The sequence below is a fragment of the Melospiza georgiana genome, chromosome 4, assembly GCF_028018845.1.
Source record: "Melospiza georgiana isolate bMelGeo1 chromosome 4, bMelGeo1.pri, whole genome shotgun sequence".
Taxonomy (NCBI): domain Eukaryota; kingdom Metazoa; phylum Chordata; class Aves; order Passeriformes; family Passerellidae; genus Melospiza; species Melospiza georgiana.
This window is the reverse complement of record NC_080433.1, coordinates 9,931,954-9,949,356: the sequence shown is the minus strand read 5'-3', so window position 1 is coordinate 9,949,356 and position 17,403 is coordinate 9,931,954. Positions and strand designations below refer to the sequence as shown.

The window sequence follows — 17,403 nt, the reverse complement described above, 5'->3', positions numbered from 1 at the left end:
GACTAAGCAACAGTGAGAAATATTCAGTTTCTCATGAGCAAGACTGGCTCCAGCAGAACCTCACCTACCAACTGGAGAGGAATAACTCTCTGCAAGAAGTTTCACTCTGAACTCTGAATCTTTTTCAGATCACTTTCAACCTGCTTTATACCTCTCTTTAGCAGGTTCTGGTCCTGCTGCAGGTCCTCAAGGCAAATGTTGCTGTATTACAGAACAAAAAAATAAAAGATGATTTTGGTTCCAGACTGAACATTATTGAGAAATATCTCCTAAATTGTGTGCTATGTATTTAAAAAAATTGAGAAAAAAGCTCCTGGAGAAGCCACCCATGTGCATTTGTTTTTCTTCCCACGATTCTTCTGGAAATGTGGAGGCCTGTCCTAGAGGTGTGTCCTTGAGACCAATGCACTTGACAGTACAGGATGTAAAATTCTGGCTTCTGTTTGGTTTGCTGAAGCCAAATTGCCCACAGGCCTTTTTAAGCATAAAAATATATTACATGTTTCTGAACAGGAGGTTTTTTTGGCTTGCCAGATTGCATCTGCAATTCGTTCAGCACTGGAGTTGCTGCAGTGTGATTACAGAAATACGTTTTAACATCACAACTGTTGGTGTCCTGGCTTCTTCCTTAGCATGTGTTTTTGTTGTTTGGGTTTTTTTTTTGCTGTTGTTGTTTTGAGTTGGTTTTTGCTTGTTTGTTTGTACTTTTGTTGTACCTGATTTAGTGGAGTTTGTGACTCAGTGATGTGTGCTACTATCATCATGTGCTACATGTTCACTGACATGGCCATGGTGGAACCTGTGCAGTCTCTTGGGTCATTTTCAGGTTGTTCCTGGCTTTCTAGCTCCCATGAGCTACAGTGGCATTCTCCATTATCATGTATTTCCTTTCTCCCCTTTTTTAAATTTTTCCTTTCAGTCATCTCTTGATAGTGTTTATTTGATTATTTTGCAAAACCCAAATGAAATGTGTTCCAACCTCACTGTATTCTCTTGCACACTGATGTCTATAAAAGAAGAATTCTATTTTTAAATCAGGGTGTGTGTTCTGTGTAACACTCATCTTTCCTCTGTGAAGCCTGAGGGTTTTTTTAGGATTCTGTTTGTCCTGCAAGAGGAAAATCACTGGCATGTGCTCTGGGTGTGTAAGATGGTGTTGTGCATCTTGGCCTTAGTCATCTCCCTCCTCCTGGAACAGGAGTGGTCAGACACATCATGTCAGCAGTTTTCTTTCTCAGGATTGCAAAAAGCCCAAAAGCCTCATTAGCAGAGGCCACATCTGTTTCCAAAACCAGCTAAATTTTTACTTTGCTTAGAAAGATGAAGTTTGAGGACTAACGTCCTCCTTGCTCCTCTGTTAAATTTGCCATAAAGTCTGTAGCAAAGCAGTTTTGTTGTTCTCTGAAAACATAACTTTTACTCAAGGCTTACCAAACTCACAAAACTCTCTTGACATTGTAGCAGAGCTATCTTGGTGTTCCCATAGTCCTTATCTATATGGCTGTGAAATCTTCCCACTGACTGCATGTGGTTTAGTGATAATTTGCAGCCCGTTCAGCTGAGAACAAATATTCCTTTCTTGCATCTCTAAGAGCTGCATTTGGTCCTTTGGCATTTTGGGAAAGCCATGGGGTTAATTACCTGAATTCCTGGATTCTTCTCTGTCTTTCAAACTCACCCAACACCCTGTGAAGTGCTGAGGTTGGAGACAGTGTCTCTCACCCAGCCCTATGTTTATTGCCTCTGAACAATTTTGGGTGGTGGTATTTTGAGCAAACTTTGGTCGAATGTCCTGAAAACCTGTTTGTGGGTGATTATAGCTGTGCACCAACACTGGCACTTTGTCTCTTGCTCATCTTGAGCTGGCAGAAGCACCCCTAAGTACATCCAGGTGCACCTCATTGGCAGAATGAAGATAGCTTGGATTAAGAATTAAATTAATTAAGAATTAATAGCTTGAACTAAGAGTAGTCTTAACTTTTTCAATTTAGAGTATTGCTGATCCCTAGACCTTTTTGTTACCTTTTAGCTGCTAAAGGTTATCTGCTTCTTGTTTATTCAGTAATCTCAGTTGAAATGTGGTAACATTTCAACTTGAAATGTTGAATTCCTACTCTGTGTGAGTAGGAATTCAAATTCTCTTACACTTGTCCTAATTCTATGTTGTGCCAGGTATTTGTCATTTTACGTTGCCAAATCCTTGCTTTACAAATGTTGTACTTTCACAAAAGTGTATTAAATGTGAATTTGCTGTCCAGTGCTTGGGGTTTGGCCCCTCTCAGTGCCTTTCAGGATGCATGACTTAAATTCAGTGAGAACTTTGATAAAAGGACAGATGGAATTGCGCCTCCCTTGCAATGGCCTTGGTGTGTGTCTGTGAATGGCTACAATGGATTGCTGGGCAGAGAATACTTGGATGAGCAGTGCATGGCTGGATCAAGTGTAAAGTCTGCTCTCTGGTGTTATTTCTGGGGATCCATCTGCTGTGCAAATGTGGCAGAAGTCTCAGTGACACCCCAAAACACTCTGTCTTGCAGTCCAGGTGAGAGGAGAGAAGTTTTGACTTTGAATCCAGACCAAGTCCTGCAAGAGCTGGGGTTGGAAGGGTTGGCTGGAATTCCGGTCAGTCCCATCTCCCCTGTGGGACCAAAGAGGGAGCACTGAGAGCTGTGGAAATGCACAGAAGCATTCCCATGTGACTTCCTGCAGTTTCTCTAGGACTAAAACCTCTCTGGTTTTTCTCATTCCATCAGCTTTTGGGAGTCCTGCCTCACCAAGTTCTGCTGAGCTTTCTGTACCTGTGGAAGCTTGAGAAGCAGAAGGGTGTGGCAGCAGGCCACACCTTGTTTCCACTCCTTGTTTCCCAATGATGATCCAATTTCTTTCATACTTTCAGGCATTTAAGTGTATCTCAGTTCAAAACCAACTGCTTCAGAAGGTTCCAGACTGTGTTGAGCCCTGCTGACCCCTGTGAAAAGTCTGAGGTGCTTTTGCAGTGACAAGGCCACAAGAACCCCTGGGTTAAACTTGCTTTTGGCCCTTCCTTTCCTATTTCCCAGCAGGCACAACTATGTTTTTAAAAATGTAGACTACTGACTTGGAAATACCTTGGAAATGAGCAACAGAAGGCTTTATTTAAAATGTAGAGCAGAGCTAGGCCATCACTTCATCAGGGAGAGCTCAGGGGAGCATGTCTCTTTGTTCAGTATGCCAGAAAAAGGCATCTCAGGATAATTCTGTCAGTGGCTTTCACTGACATGATCAGAACATGGGTATCCTGATAATGTCTATCTCAGGATGATTTCTGTCAGAGCAGCAGTGGAAGTCAGCACAGTGCACCTGTTGGGGATGGGACTGGGAGGAAGGAGCCCACATACCCACAACAACTCCCTTCAGAAATTGCTGGAAGAGCTCCTTGGAGCGTCAACAGGTTTTTGGAGCAGGTGTGAAGTAGTGCAGCCAACAGAAAACCAAATCTGCTGTGTTTAGACTAGAAGTAGTATGTTCATCTATAGATCTGTTTTTCCATTCCATAAACTGGCATTATAACAGCCATGGTACTCATCACGCAGAAGTCAGAAGGGTTGCAAGGATTGCTTAACATTTGTAAAACATGTTGAGATCTTTTGATGGAAAGAATTTAACCAGTGCCAAGAACTAGTATAATAACAAGGGGGAAATAGCCATCAGTCTGCATTCACTTCTGGAATCTAGTGGATTATACCAGAAGCCTTGGCTTAAACATCTGTGGGTGTGTACATTTAATGATGAATTTTTTGATGGCCCTCTCTGTAAAAACGTCAGTTGAATCTGTTAGATAGCTTTGCTTCTTGGTGATGGAAACTGGTGGCGATCAGGGCTTGTCTCCTCTCACCTTTGGGATCAGATCCTCTTTTGGCAGCCCTTGCAGTCTGTTTCCAGGGGCTGCATTGCTTTCTTATCACAGCAGCTCCTTGCTGTCCCTCCTGTCTTGTTGCTCACCTATGTAAAGCATTTTGCAACTGACTGGCTATTGAAAATATTACAATTACTGGCTGACTTCCTGTATGGAGCTGCTGTTCCAGAATGAAACTGAAATTAGCAGCAGCAGCACCAACAAGGGTGCCATAATAACTGCTGTGGTTTGAAATCACACTGAATATTTTACCCTGTCCCTATATCCCCACAGGGCAGTTTCTCTGTTTTAGGTGCCTCTTTACAGCTGCCTATGTCCCTTTGGAAGTCTCCAGGCTGTGGGCACTTTTAGGGCAAGCAAATTGTTCTTTTCTAGTGATGTCTGGTTTTTATCTGGACACTTCTGTGAACAGCTTATAAATGGTGGATAATTTGTTAGTGATGCTTTTAAATGGAAGAGGTTTTTGTTGGATACTGGAGTTCTGTTGTCCCTCTCCCCCACTTTTTAAAGAACAGTGGCTTTTGGATTTGTATTTGCAGTGTGATTAATCAGCTCTCATGAGCTCAGTCAGCTTTCCAGACAGAATCTCCAGTACTGAGCTTGGTAATTTCTTATGAGTAACATCTCTGGAATAAGTATTCCAGGGAAGCAATATGAGAAAAACAAGCACATCTAAGGGAAAACTAATTGAAAGGATGAAGGCAGGATATTTTATTGTGTTTGTGTGGGTGTAGTTACAATGGCTGCATTTCAAATCTCCAGCTGTTTAATTTGCACAGTGCTGTTATACGATGTCTGCAAATTGTTGTACCATTAGTGTGCTGTTCAAAGTGCTGTACGTGACCCTGCAGATGTGTACAGACCTGTTTTATGGAAGGGTTCTTTACCTTTCATGGAGGTGAAAGACACATCAGGATTAGCTTTCACAGGGATTCATGGAATGTGTCTGCCCCTAATCCTGTTAGCAAATGACGGGATCTGCACTAATAATTCCTCTGCTGCCTCACTGAAAGGGTCTCCTAATCACCTTGGTTGTTGACAGTAGGCTTCTTAAACACCTCAGAAAGAGAGAGATGCTTGCCCATGCTAAAAGCAAACAGCCATGAATTTCCCTTGAAACTAAATCCACACCTGCACAGCATCCTTGAGTTGTGTGCGTGGGGAATCAGCACCAGAAAATGTTTTTCATTAATTTTTTTTTCTACTCACCACATGCTGCAGCACTGGATGTATTTGTAATGCCATATTTCCCCTCAAGTGGTTTATTTCAGTTAGCATAAGGGTTCACAGTCTACTCTGTTTTGGTGCATGTTCTGGCCTTGCATTTTGTCTGCTATCCTGTTTGTGGTATTTGTTTCAATAGTCTGCTGTGCTATGTTCAGGCTGTGTCCTTCTAGTGCATATTTTGTGCTGGGAAGAGTGGACAAAAAAAGATTATTCTATTATTATCTGAGGAATTATCTGGTAAAGTATTTTTCCAGACTCCCTGTACATGCCTTGTACTTGGCTGGTCAGCACAGTGTTTGCTGTATTTCTGAAAGCTGCAGCAGACATCCTTGGGGACCTGCCTGGCTCTGAGCAATAGTCATTTAATGACAACCTCTAGTCCCCTGGGAAAGACAGAGCAGTTTTGATGCTTCACAGAGACCAGACTAATGCTAACACCCATACCTTCAATGGCGCAAGCAACAGAAATGCTGGGCTCGGGCTGTTTGTAGGTGTTTTAGACCACAGAACACTTCGGAGGTTACTGAGTGATGTATAACCTGGGTAGTCACACCCTGCTATGTTACGGTTTCCCTTCCATCAGTCATGGTTGTGGTTTTCCAGGCCCTGGACAGCCCTCTGGAGCTGGTTGGGTGTTGGTGACAGCCACTTGCCCTGTCCTTGCTATTCCTGGAAGGACCTGTTTCCCTTTTCCCTGTTCTCCCAGTATTTCTCTATCGATGTTCTCCATCCCCCACTGCAGGGATGGAGGCTCCTCATCCATTTGCTGTGGTCTGTCTCCTCTCTCCCTTCCCACAGTCCAGGGGTGTTTCTTCTTCCTGTGCTACAGACCTAGTCTGCTATTCCTGCTTCCACATTCCTCCTTCCTGCCCTACTTAGTACCTCTGTCCCAAATCCAGCATGAATTTCAGGGTCAGCCCTAAATCAGAGACCTCTGGTTTGGGTATGAAGCCATCCACAACCTGATCCACCCCAGGCATGGCAGCATTGATAGATGGAAAAACTCCTTCCAGGGTGGCTCCAGCACTACTGGTGGGCATTGTCCTTGATATCAATCCATGGGATGCTGGGAATTTTCTTCCTTTCAGCACTTGCCCTCTGTAGAGTCCTGGCTTGTGGTCCTTCATTATACCCTGCAAAGAGAAGAAACTGCAGGAGTGCAAAAGGCAATCCTGCTCAGAAATTTCTCATTTCTGAAAACCAAAGACTTGTTCCATCTCCAGTTTCACAAATCTCTTGTTTTGTCAGGGTGGATGGTGAATGAATATATGCTGGGAGTTGATTGTGAGTAGATTGGGCAGGGTGATGGAGGGTTAGGATGTGTGACTGAGATTGGTTTGGATATTGATGTGTCATTCCTTAAATAGGTGATTCTCTGAGTTAACTTTGTTAGTCTTTGTCCTTGCATGATATTCAGTGGAGCAAGAGCAGGTTGAAATCAAAGAAGCTTGGTGTTTATGAAACCTTATCCTCATGGTCCTGCATTTCCCTTTAAAATACAGCACTCTTAAAATGCAGCAATCCTGTTGATCTTTGTGGAGGAAATGAAGTGGAATTGTTGGTTTGTTAAGAGGCCCTTTATTTCCTAGAGTGCTGCATTAAAGAAGCCTCCAAAGCTGGTAAACAGGGTGAAAGTAGATGAGCAGATGAAATTGAAGGCTGGGTTTCCAGGTCAGGAATTCATACATGATTTATTGTAAATTCAGTTTGTGCTTTCCTGAAATGATCAGTTTGTTCTTGTTCGCTAATGTCTGAGGATGCAGCTTTGAAATAAAAACAAAACAAAAAGACCACACCAGAAACATTTTTTTAAAGTTGAAACTACATATTTTCAAAAAATATTGCGTGCTGCAGCTATTGGGCTAAACTGCACATTGAGTTAGGTCTTGATTTTGGATGCAATCACTAAGCTAGCAATTTGACATATAAAACTGCCTTGAAAGCCATATTAAATATAGCAGCCCAAAACCACAAGAAAGAAAACTTCTTATTTGTCTTTGTAGAAATTGTGGATTGTGCATTCTAGGGCAAATCCTGTAAAGCCTGACTTATGCCTCAGCTAGGCAAGATGCCCATTGTTCTCAAGTCATGTGCCTGAAATATTACTTACTGGGTAAGGCTGTGGCACAAATTATTTTGGATTTTATATGCAATAAAGCACTAAAAGCTGGAGGTGGTGGCAGCAAGCAATTTGCTCCAGAGTCAACAAATACCACATTAACCACAGTGGTATGCACACTGATTGGGATTTGCTCCCACTTTCTCCACATTTGGAAAAGCAAGCTTGTTTTGTACACCTTTTTTTGCATGTTTGCATATGCCAGGGAAACAGAGATCTGGGTGAACTCCACCAAGCTTCAAGGAAAACAGTAAAAAATTATCAGGTAGAAGGCCAATTATTGTTTTCTGCTTTTTTTTTTTAAATTCTGTTTTCTTTTTTTTTTCCATGTGAAACTTCTAAATTAGAACAGATTGGATACGCTGCTCTGCTCACTGGCAGGTCAATGCCATGTCTATTGTTGTGCAGTAAAACTGCAGAGCATTAGGCTTCACATATTGAGAGAATTATGTGCTTTCCCCCTGGTACATTTCCAGCAAGCACTTTTATCTAAATATAATATACGTTGGAGGCAAATTTGACATTGTTTCGGTAGCAGAAGGGTTTTACCCTTCATGTTTGCAGCCCTGTGTTGGATTTATGCTGAGGTGCTCAGAGGCAATATACCAGAGCTATGTGGCTGTGGTTGCAGAATCTGCTTGCATTTCATATTATGAAACAGATCATCAGTTTTAAGCCATGAGGAAAGGGAGGAAAAAAAAGAAAAAAGAAAAATAGGCTGGTGCATGAGTCATTCTGCCTTTGTGCAGAGAGATGCTGTGGTGGTACAGATGGATCTAACTGCGAGGCCCAGGTTTAGGGCTTGAGTCTAAAACCAAAGGGACTCTGCTGTTACGAGCAGGAAAAAGGAAAAGAGACAGGGCATTGGAAATCTTGGACATCTACAAAACTGAAATTTGCATTTTCAATGGGAACCAGTAATTTGAGAAGCCAGGGACTTTCCTGGAGGCTTCAGCACCATCTCCAGCAAAGCAATCAAATCTCTGGATGGTTTTGGCATTAATTATTTGATAATCACCAAGGATTTTTGTTGTCCCTATGGAGTCCTTTTTCCTTGTGGTTTCTGCTTTGCATGTCACTTTTTATCCTTCATTCTTCAACGTGGATGGCTTGCACCCTGGATTTCAGAATCACACTGTTAGAGAGATGAATTTACCTACTCTTTCCTTATCTGTTAAAAAAATCGAAATGTCAAAAACATCAAAAAAAGAAACCAAAAAAAAAAAGTCACAAACTGAAACTCTCAGAAGACCTTTTCTTTCCCATGCTTAACTGTTTTGTCATGTAAACAAAATAACAACCTCCCAGCCAACTCCTTAACCAAAGTAAATAATCCAAAGGTTTTGATCAGCTGAAACAAAAAAATTGCTGTTAAAATGGCCAAAAGTTTTAGCCTTTTAGGTATTTTAGATCAAGGATTATGGTAGAAGAAATGCTTCTAAATGTATAGTAGGAAATTAAGGATGCCACGTCTGACAGAAAAAATGTTCTTCTGAAAACATATTTGATAAGAAAAAACCAATAATCCTTGAAGTCTTTGGAGCTATGAAAAAGAAGAAAGTGTATTAGGAACACAGTATGAAAATTAAGTGAATATGAGAACATAATACACTGAAAGGTGCACCAGTGTCTGTTTTGGCCTAAGATCTGTGGGCATATCTGGGTAATTTGCCTGCTCAGAAGAACAGGCTGTGTACTTGTGTAGAATGGATGGATAAACAGAGTAAAAGCACTTCTGAGACAAAGATAAATTGTGGGCAAAATGAGAAACATGTAGTGTTTGTAAATGGAAGGCTGTACAGTTTAAGTCCAGCAGGTGCCACCATATAATCTAGTCTAACTTCCTATACATAAGTGTTAGTGGAATTTCACCAAGCTATCTACAATTAACCCAAAAATCAGTATTATTTTGTAGTATAACTTCCAAAAAGGCATCCATCTTAATGCAGAGATGCAAGAGATGGATGTTCCATCATTTCTTGTGTGTGTAATTATCCTCACTGTTCGAAACATGTGCTTAATTTCCAGTTTTAATTTGTCTGGGTTTCATTCCCAGTGATTGGTTAATTTTATCCACTTGTCTCTCCTACATTCAATGTGGAAAAAAATGGGGCATGTCAAATTGAGAAAAATGTGAAAAATATGGGTGTTAATAGCATCATTCATGCACAACATTGGACTGAGAACAGTGGTGGCATGTCTGCATGTCTCCACCATAATCTCCTGTTTTCACTCACTACATCTTTTTAAAGCATGAACATTTTGGACTGAAATTCTGCTTGTTCCCCCATAAAAAAATGAATCTTCTTGAGCAGGTCTGAGCAGAATTCTGGCAGCTCTCACTGAATGATGAAGGGATGATTAGGAAAAACAGTTTTACCCACAACTGCCCCCCACCATTCAGCACATTTTTAGGTATGACTTGAATGAAATACAGCTGAGATCGACACGCAGAGCCTGAGAGAGAGAGGCACAGCCCTCTGTGGAAGCATGTGCCCTTGTTATGGTTTTATTTTTTATTTTGAGGTGAAGATTGATCAGTTGTTTATATTCAGGTTTTGAAGTGTGCCTATCACAACACAAATTAAGCAAACAATAAAAAGTCTAAAAACATATTTCATCATAAATAAAATGGGGCTGAATGTCAACAGTGGCACAAAGAGCACTCCCCAGTGGGTATTTTAACAAAGTCCATCCTCACCCCACCCATCCTTTCAGGAAGAGCCTGGGTAAATAGTGTGACTTTCTAAGAGCACAGAAGGCCAACAAATTCAGCTTTTATGGGCTTAGTCTGGCAGTGAAATCTGTCATTGAGGACATTTTACTGACATCCTCCATCTGACATAAATTTGGAGCCACAAATCAGCAGATATCACCTCAGCTGCTGTGGTTTTACGTAATAGAGGGCAGAGGTCTTAGAGGTAGGTTAGGTAGCAAGCTGGAGGTGCAGTAGTTTGGTACAGGATGGATGATCTCATTTCTTGGGGTGGACCACAGGCAAAATCAATCTGTAATACATGTAAAAGCTCCAGGATAACAAAGCAGTGTGGGAAAGAGCTTGCTGAATAGGTGCAATTGTGTCGAATTGAGTCCCTGTTGTGAGCGCACTGCTGAGAAGGATGCAAGGTGTTTCTGCAGGCATAAAAACCAGACTGGCATTTGAGTGAACCATGGAGGAAAGAAAAGCCAGATATGAACTGCTTAAAAATCTTAAAGGCTTTTGTTCTGTTTGGAATTTTTTTCATTTATTTCTGACCCTTGAAATGGAGTCAGGGTTCAGATCCACAGCAGTTCTTTCTCCCTGCCTCCTCTAGAATGGAGTAGTGGGATCCAGCTCAAATTAGGCAGGTTTTTTTCTACTCCTGTGAAAAATGAAAAAAAGAATTTAGGTTCATCAGGTTTATTTTTGACTCTCTGAAGGCAGATTGTGCTACAAATTATAAGGTTTCTCTTTAATCAGAATGCACACTCTTTAGAATGGGGACCAGATTTTGCCCAGTCTTCATAAATTGCCTAATGTAGGAGCCCATGAGCTTGATCAGGAAATTTCAGTGCTGTCATAATTCAGAAAATAATAATAATGTACTAGTACTGGGCAAGGAACTCCAAACCCAAAGTGCCTTAGATAATGCTTGGGCTGATTTGAGGTTTCAAGTGGAAACCAGCTAAAGCTGGATTGTATGAAATGGTTTTGAGCCCCATGATCATCCCAGCTATTACCAAGTTTCTTGCTGGGTTATAACCTTACATAAATTCAGTGTTTGGTGTAAAATGCAGAGTGCTGTATTTCTCTGGAAAAGGCCTGAAGCAGATGGCCACATCTCCTGTGTTCCCAACCCAGCAGATTTATTTTTCACTCAAAGTCCCCCCCCTTCAATCTGAGGGCAGCATTTTTAGACTTACTCAGATACTAATGAGATTTGTTGTTGAGTTCTTCAGGTCTGGGATTTCAGTCCTTGAGAGCTGCACTTGATGTTCCTTGTGGGTCCCTTCCAGCTCAGAATATTCTGTGATCTGAATATTCCACAAGGGAGTGTTATCAGCAGGCTTGGCACGCCTCTTGGAGATCATGCTGTGCTGTGGTCTCACTGCCTGAGACAGCTGGAACAGCTGCTTGTGGAGAGATACTTGCCTGCAAAGCCACAAATGGATATAAGTTCAGTTTAATTGAGTTGCTGGGTGTGTGCTGGGCAGCAAGGCTGCTCTCCAAGGGTGGAGAAACAGCACAGGCCAGCGCGGACCATCAGATTTCCATCTGTCTGATAAAGACAGCTGAAATCTTGGAGACATACTTTTCATTATTTATTTACTATTGCTGAAGGATGTCAAAAGATGTAGGCAATTGGAAGATAAGCTTTAGAGAGCTCCAAAATTGATTTTGCTTGTGGTGGTTGCTGCAGAGATCTGTTGAAGTGGGAGAATGAGGGTCACCCCTTACACCCAATTGTGTTAACACAACTGGGAGGAAAACAAGGAACACATCTCCTAAAAAAAACCCTGCAATTAGTTGTTCCTTATGAGTGTTTCCTGGTTACTGAGCAGATTTCATGATTGCTGGTGAACAGAGATGAATACTTAAGGTGATTCTCATTAATGGAATACCTGGTGTACTTGCTCGCTGTAGGAAACTGCTGTGATATGTAGCAAGGCAATGGATGTGTTTAAAATCATAATAAGAGAAATTTTCAGCTTTCTTAACAGATGATCTATGTGATAAGTGTCCAAGGACAGGAAGTACATATCTGTTTAATAGATAAGATTTTGTGGGAATTTTTGCTTAGGGTATTCTTTTTGTTTCCTTTTTTAGTTTGCTGAGCCACTGGTGGTTTAAAAAAGGCATTTTAAAGAGGCTTTTGGAAGCAGTTGTTCTCCTTGCTGTGTAGGGGTGCTCTGTGTGGGTACAGAGAGTGGAGTAAACTTCTTCATCTTTGTGTGGTCTCACTGCAAAGACAAATCCTGAGCTGTAGATACTGGGTGTTGACTCAGTTGTGGCCATTGTCCAGCTGCCCCAGGCTGGGAGCAGTGTGTCCTCTCCTGTGCCCTTACAGCTGGAGTTGAGAGTGGAAAAGATCATAGGCTTCTTGTAGCCAGAACATCTTACTAATGAAGGGGGTGTCTGGTCAGTTTGATATTGCAGTTTTATTCCAGTCTTCTTCTTTTGAAAATTAAAGAATCCATTGATTTGTTATTGTACTAATATCCTTTCTGTTCTAGACCTAAATGAAATGTTGATACCTCTTCAAGTTGCTTGCAAATGGCAGGAATTGCTTTTCCTTGCCTTCCCTGCATCACACCTTTAGTGCTTTTAATTCAGCTCCTTCCTTTGTTCCTCATCCCCCTCTGTGTTCCCTCATGGCCATGCTGCTCATGGTTTGCTCTCTCTTTGAGAAGAGTTGTTTCTATAAAGAAAAACCTCTTAAAGCAAAGCATGAAAGTAGCAAATTAAACTCTTTGGTGCACTGAGGATGAAACTGCTGTTCTAGGTCTGGCAAGTGGCTCAGCCATGTTTTGCACTTTGAATTCTTAAAGCAAAATTGGAGTTACTGTGTCTGGGCTGAACCTATACTTTGACCCTTCTTTCAGCAATGGAGAAAAGTAGTACCAGAACATGGTGATGGGAGAGGTTTGGCCCCAAAGAGCCTGATTGATGGCTAAATCAAAATTTAGTTGCTTTTAATGTTCAAATGTTTGCAAAACTAATATTATCTGTACTTGGTTTTAGTAAGTGCAGAACTCTGGCTTTTTTCTATGTTCATGGCTGCACTGCTAACTTAAATACGTGACTATGTAAAGATGAGAGGCTTCTTAACCATGATGTGTCAGACCTCTGCCAGAAGCAAAGTAAATGAACGTCCTGACTGGGTCTGACACATGTTAGCTTCCTAATTCACTTTCCCTGCTCAAAAAGATAAGAGGAATGCAGGCCTCTCCCTTTATCTCCCACAGTAATAACCTCAGCAAAGATTTGAATGGGACACAGGATTATTAGGATTTTAAGGTCTTGCTTTCCTTTTCAAGCAGGATGAAACTGAATGTAATCATCTGTTGGGGCAGATGAATACAATGGGTTCTCAGCTGTAGGCTTTCATCACAGCAGAGATCTTGTGTGATTTGGCCTGGCAGGGCTCCGGGCTCACAAACATTTTGTGGGTGTCAGATGTTTGGCACTCAGAACCAAACACTGCTGTCATACTTGTGTCTCTCTGCTTTCTAGTCTTTAAAATGTAGAATTCTGTCACTGTTTTCAGCATGTGATGTTTAGAGGAGACTAATGAAAAGCTGCTTTGCTGAGTCCAGTTTCAGTTACGTGGGCTTGATCAAGTCTGCTCAAATCCTGTGAGTGCTCCAACAGGATCATGGTGCAGGCTAGGAGAATGTTTGCTTAGCTACAGAGCTCAGCTTTTATGGATTTGGTGTTTTCTAGGAGCCAGTGTGATGTGGCTGCTGCTTTCACAGGGACTATTTTCTCAAGCTCTCTTCTGAGAAAGAAAAGAAAACCAGGCTTAGAAATGGTGTATCTCAATTTCACAGCATATTTTCACAACAGCACATGGAGCAGCCACTGTAGCCATGCCTTCTGTGCTCTAGAAAACTGCTTTTTGTGACTTTTTTCAGTGTCCAATGTGCCATAGCACCAATGTTTCCCTGTTGCAGGCTGTCCTACCAGAGGAACGATGATGATGATGAAGAAGCCGCCAGGGAACGGCGCCGGCGGGCTCGGCAGGAGAGGCTGAGGCAAAAGGAGGAAGGAGATCTCTCAGGAGAAGCAACAGAGAAATCTGAGGTCAATGCCCAGAACAGGTAAATGTCTGATGTTGTTTACTGGCAAGCCAATGGTAGTTTTTGTTCAGAGTAAAGAAGGGCCTGGAAGAGGTTTGCTGTGGTGCTTGAGTTTGAAGTGCTGGGTTTGGCCATCCTTAAAGTGAGGAAGGACCTCACACAGTGAGGGTCAGCCTGGCTGTGTCTGCGTGGTAGGGTGGGAGCATCCCACATCTGGCTCATGGCACATATCCAGGTGTCCTCAAGGCTGTCTGTGGGGTAATTCAGCCAGGGCTCATGGAGGCTGTCAGCTTCTCTCAGGCGTGGGTGCATCTGGCCTCACAAAACACCACAGCTCTGGTTCTGCTCACAGGGGTCATGGCACCATGGGGGCACCCAGTCCTCAAGCTGTGGCTGCAACACTCCTGCAAGGTGCTGAGTGTGAGCCCCAGCACTCACCTGGCATTGTCAGTGTCAGGCAGGTATAAAGAGCAGGAAAGCTCATGGAAGGAGGTGACACTTGAAATCGTGGAATCATCCATGTGGGAAGAGGCCTTTAGGATCATCAAGTCCAACCATCAACCCAGCCACTGCTGGCCCCTAAACCATTACAACATATCACTGCTATCACCACCCACATGTCACAAAGCTGAGTGGGCTCCCTGTCTGTCCAGAGCTGGCCTTCCTGTCCGTCCATCATTTGTTTATTTTCACATAAACAATAATATAAACAATAATATAAACAATATACCCAGATTTCCAATGGCCATAACGCAACTGATAGAAAAAAACGCCCAAATTGTGATGGCTAGTGCTAATAAATCCTGAGTGCAAGAAGCAATTTATTTAAGGCAAGGAGAATGGATATAGATAGTAAAACAGCAGCTAAATTTTGAAGTGTGTAACCTGTTGAGTTTTCCACCTGTGGAATGACGATACAAGCTTTTTTCCTAGAAAGAGTGAAGTGCGTACGTTGTTAGACTTTTTGTGGGTTGTGTTTTTTAATGCAAGCCTGTCCCTTTCGCCCAGCGTGGCAGGAGAGGAAAGCAAGCGCTCCTTGGACGATGAAGCCGCGTTGCTGGAGAGGCTGGCGAGGCGGGAGGAGAGGCGCCAGAAGCGCCTGCAGGAGGCCCTGGAACGGCAGAAGGAATTGGACCCCACGATCACAGACGGGAGCTTGTCAGCGCCCAGCAGGAGAGAAGTGAACAACGTGGAAGAAAACGCGACCACGGGGAAAGAGGAGACTGAAACAGTTACCAAATCCTACCAGAGGAACAACTGGAGGCAAGATGGGGAAGAAGAGGGGAAAAAAGAAGAAAAAGACAAGGAGGAGGAGAAACCCAAGGAGGAGGAAAATCAGGTAGATGCGTCAGCAGAAAAACCCACTGATAAAGAAGAGGCAGTAACTGTAAATGCAGAGGAACACAAAGCAGAGAACAATACAGATGCTGTGCCAGAGGGGACGCAAAGTGTAGCTGATGCTGCAGATAAAGAGAAGCTCAGGGATGAGGAAAAGGCTGAGCAAGAAAGGAAGGAAGCAGAAGAAAGGGAGAGGTTAAAAGCAGAGGAGGAAAAGAGGGCAGCTGAGGAAAAACAGAGAGCAGAGGAGGAAAAGAGGGCAGCTGAGGAGAGGGCAAAGGCAGAAGAGGAGAGGAGGGCAGCTGAGGAAAGGGAGAGGGCTAAAGCTGAAGAGGAGAGGAGGGCAGCTGAGGAAAAACAGAAAGCAGAGGAGGAAAGGAGGGCAGCTGAGGAAAGGGCAAAGGCAGAAGAGGAAAAGAGGGCAGCTGAGGAAAAGGCTAAGCTAGAGGCAGAGAAATTAAAGGAAAAACAAAAGATGGAAGAACAGAAAATAGAAGAAGAAAAACGTCAAGCAGCTGCCTTAAAAAAACAGGTACAGTAAGCATTTTGCACCAAAATAAGACACCTGTGGTTTGTGTGAAATGTAATGCAAGAACAGATTGAATTGGAATTTCCTCACAGATCTAGTCCTGTATGAAGTTACTAACACTTGTGCTGTTGCTCTCTATTTTTAAAAATAAATCCCCTCCTGCTTACCAATAATTCAGTGCACAACAGGCCTGACCTCAGCCCCTCATTCAGAGAAAACCTTGCATGTTCAGACCTCTGCATGTGCTTTTGCTGCTTTTTTTTCCCCCCTCAGCTGCTATAAAAACTGGCCTAATGCAGTAACCCATGAGGTGGAGGCAGACACATCTTGGCAGAAAGTATTATGAGCACCTGTAGAAGTGTGTGAGGAATTCTGTGCGCTAAATGCAATCACAAGAAAGGGCTCTGTATTGGACACGTGAGCATGATGCCACACCAGGGAGAAAGGCCCAAAGGGGGGAAATTGGGAGGATTTGGAGAGGGTGGAGGGGGCACAGCTGCACACAGAGGTGTGGGCACAGCAGCACTTGATGGAGTGGTGGCTGCACACTGGATTGGTACGTGAACACAGCGTGGAGAAACAAAAAATGCAAACAGGTGCGATGGTTTTTTGTTAAAAAAATAAATAAATTATTGAAAACCCAAAAACAAAGGAGGAAGAAAAAGTGGAAGCTAAAAAGGAAAAGCTGCCAGAAGAGAAGCCCCAAGCTACCTCCGTACAAGATCAGGTAACTCATAAAGCACTGATGTACATGTGATAGGGAAACTAGAGATATGAAAACAAATAAGGCACCTATAAGTGAATGTTGATTCTTCAGCAAAGTACTTAAGCTTGTGCTCCACTTCAAGAACATGGGTAATCCTGCTGAAATAAATAGGGATGAAGCTCCTTAAGTGCTTAAAATTAAGTAAATTCTTAAGTAGTTTGTTCTATTGGGGCTTTAGGACCAATTCCTGTTTGTCTTAAAACAAATATTTCAGGAAACTCAGTTCAGTCAACAACACAAGTATGGTTTTCCCTCTGGGGATGAATTTTTCAGGACAGTATCAACTAATCATCCTTCTCTGGTTTCCTCTCACTTTACTGTGAACTTTTTCCCCTATGAACAAAACCTACTCTAATAATCATCATCATCATGATAATTAATAATCATCATAATGATAATAATCTGGGTCCTTTGGCCAGCAGACTGCCTTAACTAATAATTCCCCTGCAAGCTGCAACACCCCATGATTTAAACTGTGCATATCCAAGATTCTTCTTTTGTTTTGAAGAGAAAAATCCACCAAAATTACTGCATTGCATTTCCACTGTAGACACAGGAGCTGGTGCCATGGTGTTTTACTGTATGGTAAGTAAATAAGATTTGGGGACCATTTGCTCTTCAGGGTGCAGCTAGACACAGGGAGCCATGCTCAGTGCTGTGCAGTGGTTTTGGGTCAGTGCAGCAGATCTCAAACCAGTCCCTGATCCTGGTTAGAGGACACTGCTCAGAGCCTTGGAAATTTGGACCCA

General features: G+C 42.6%; 1 protein-coding gene across 6 annotated transcripts in view; it reads left to right on the top strand.

The window, feature by feature from the left end:
• The window catches only part of CALD1 (caldesmon 1), a 162,172-nt gene that overhangs the window by 122,235 nt on the left and 22,534 nt on the right, over window positions 1-17,403 (top strand). For all 6 annotated transcript variants that reach the window (XM_058022072.1, XM_058022074.1, XM_058022073.1 and 3 more), the window contains 2 exons: window positions 13,896-14,042; window positions 15,030-15,360. In XM_058022072.1, coding sequence (XP_057878055.1) covers window positions 13,896-14,042; window positions 15,030-15,360 — 478 coding nt within the window. The remainder of the gene's footprint in view (window positions 1-13,895; window positions 14,043-15,029; window positions 15,361-17,403) is intronic.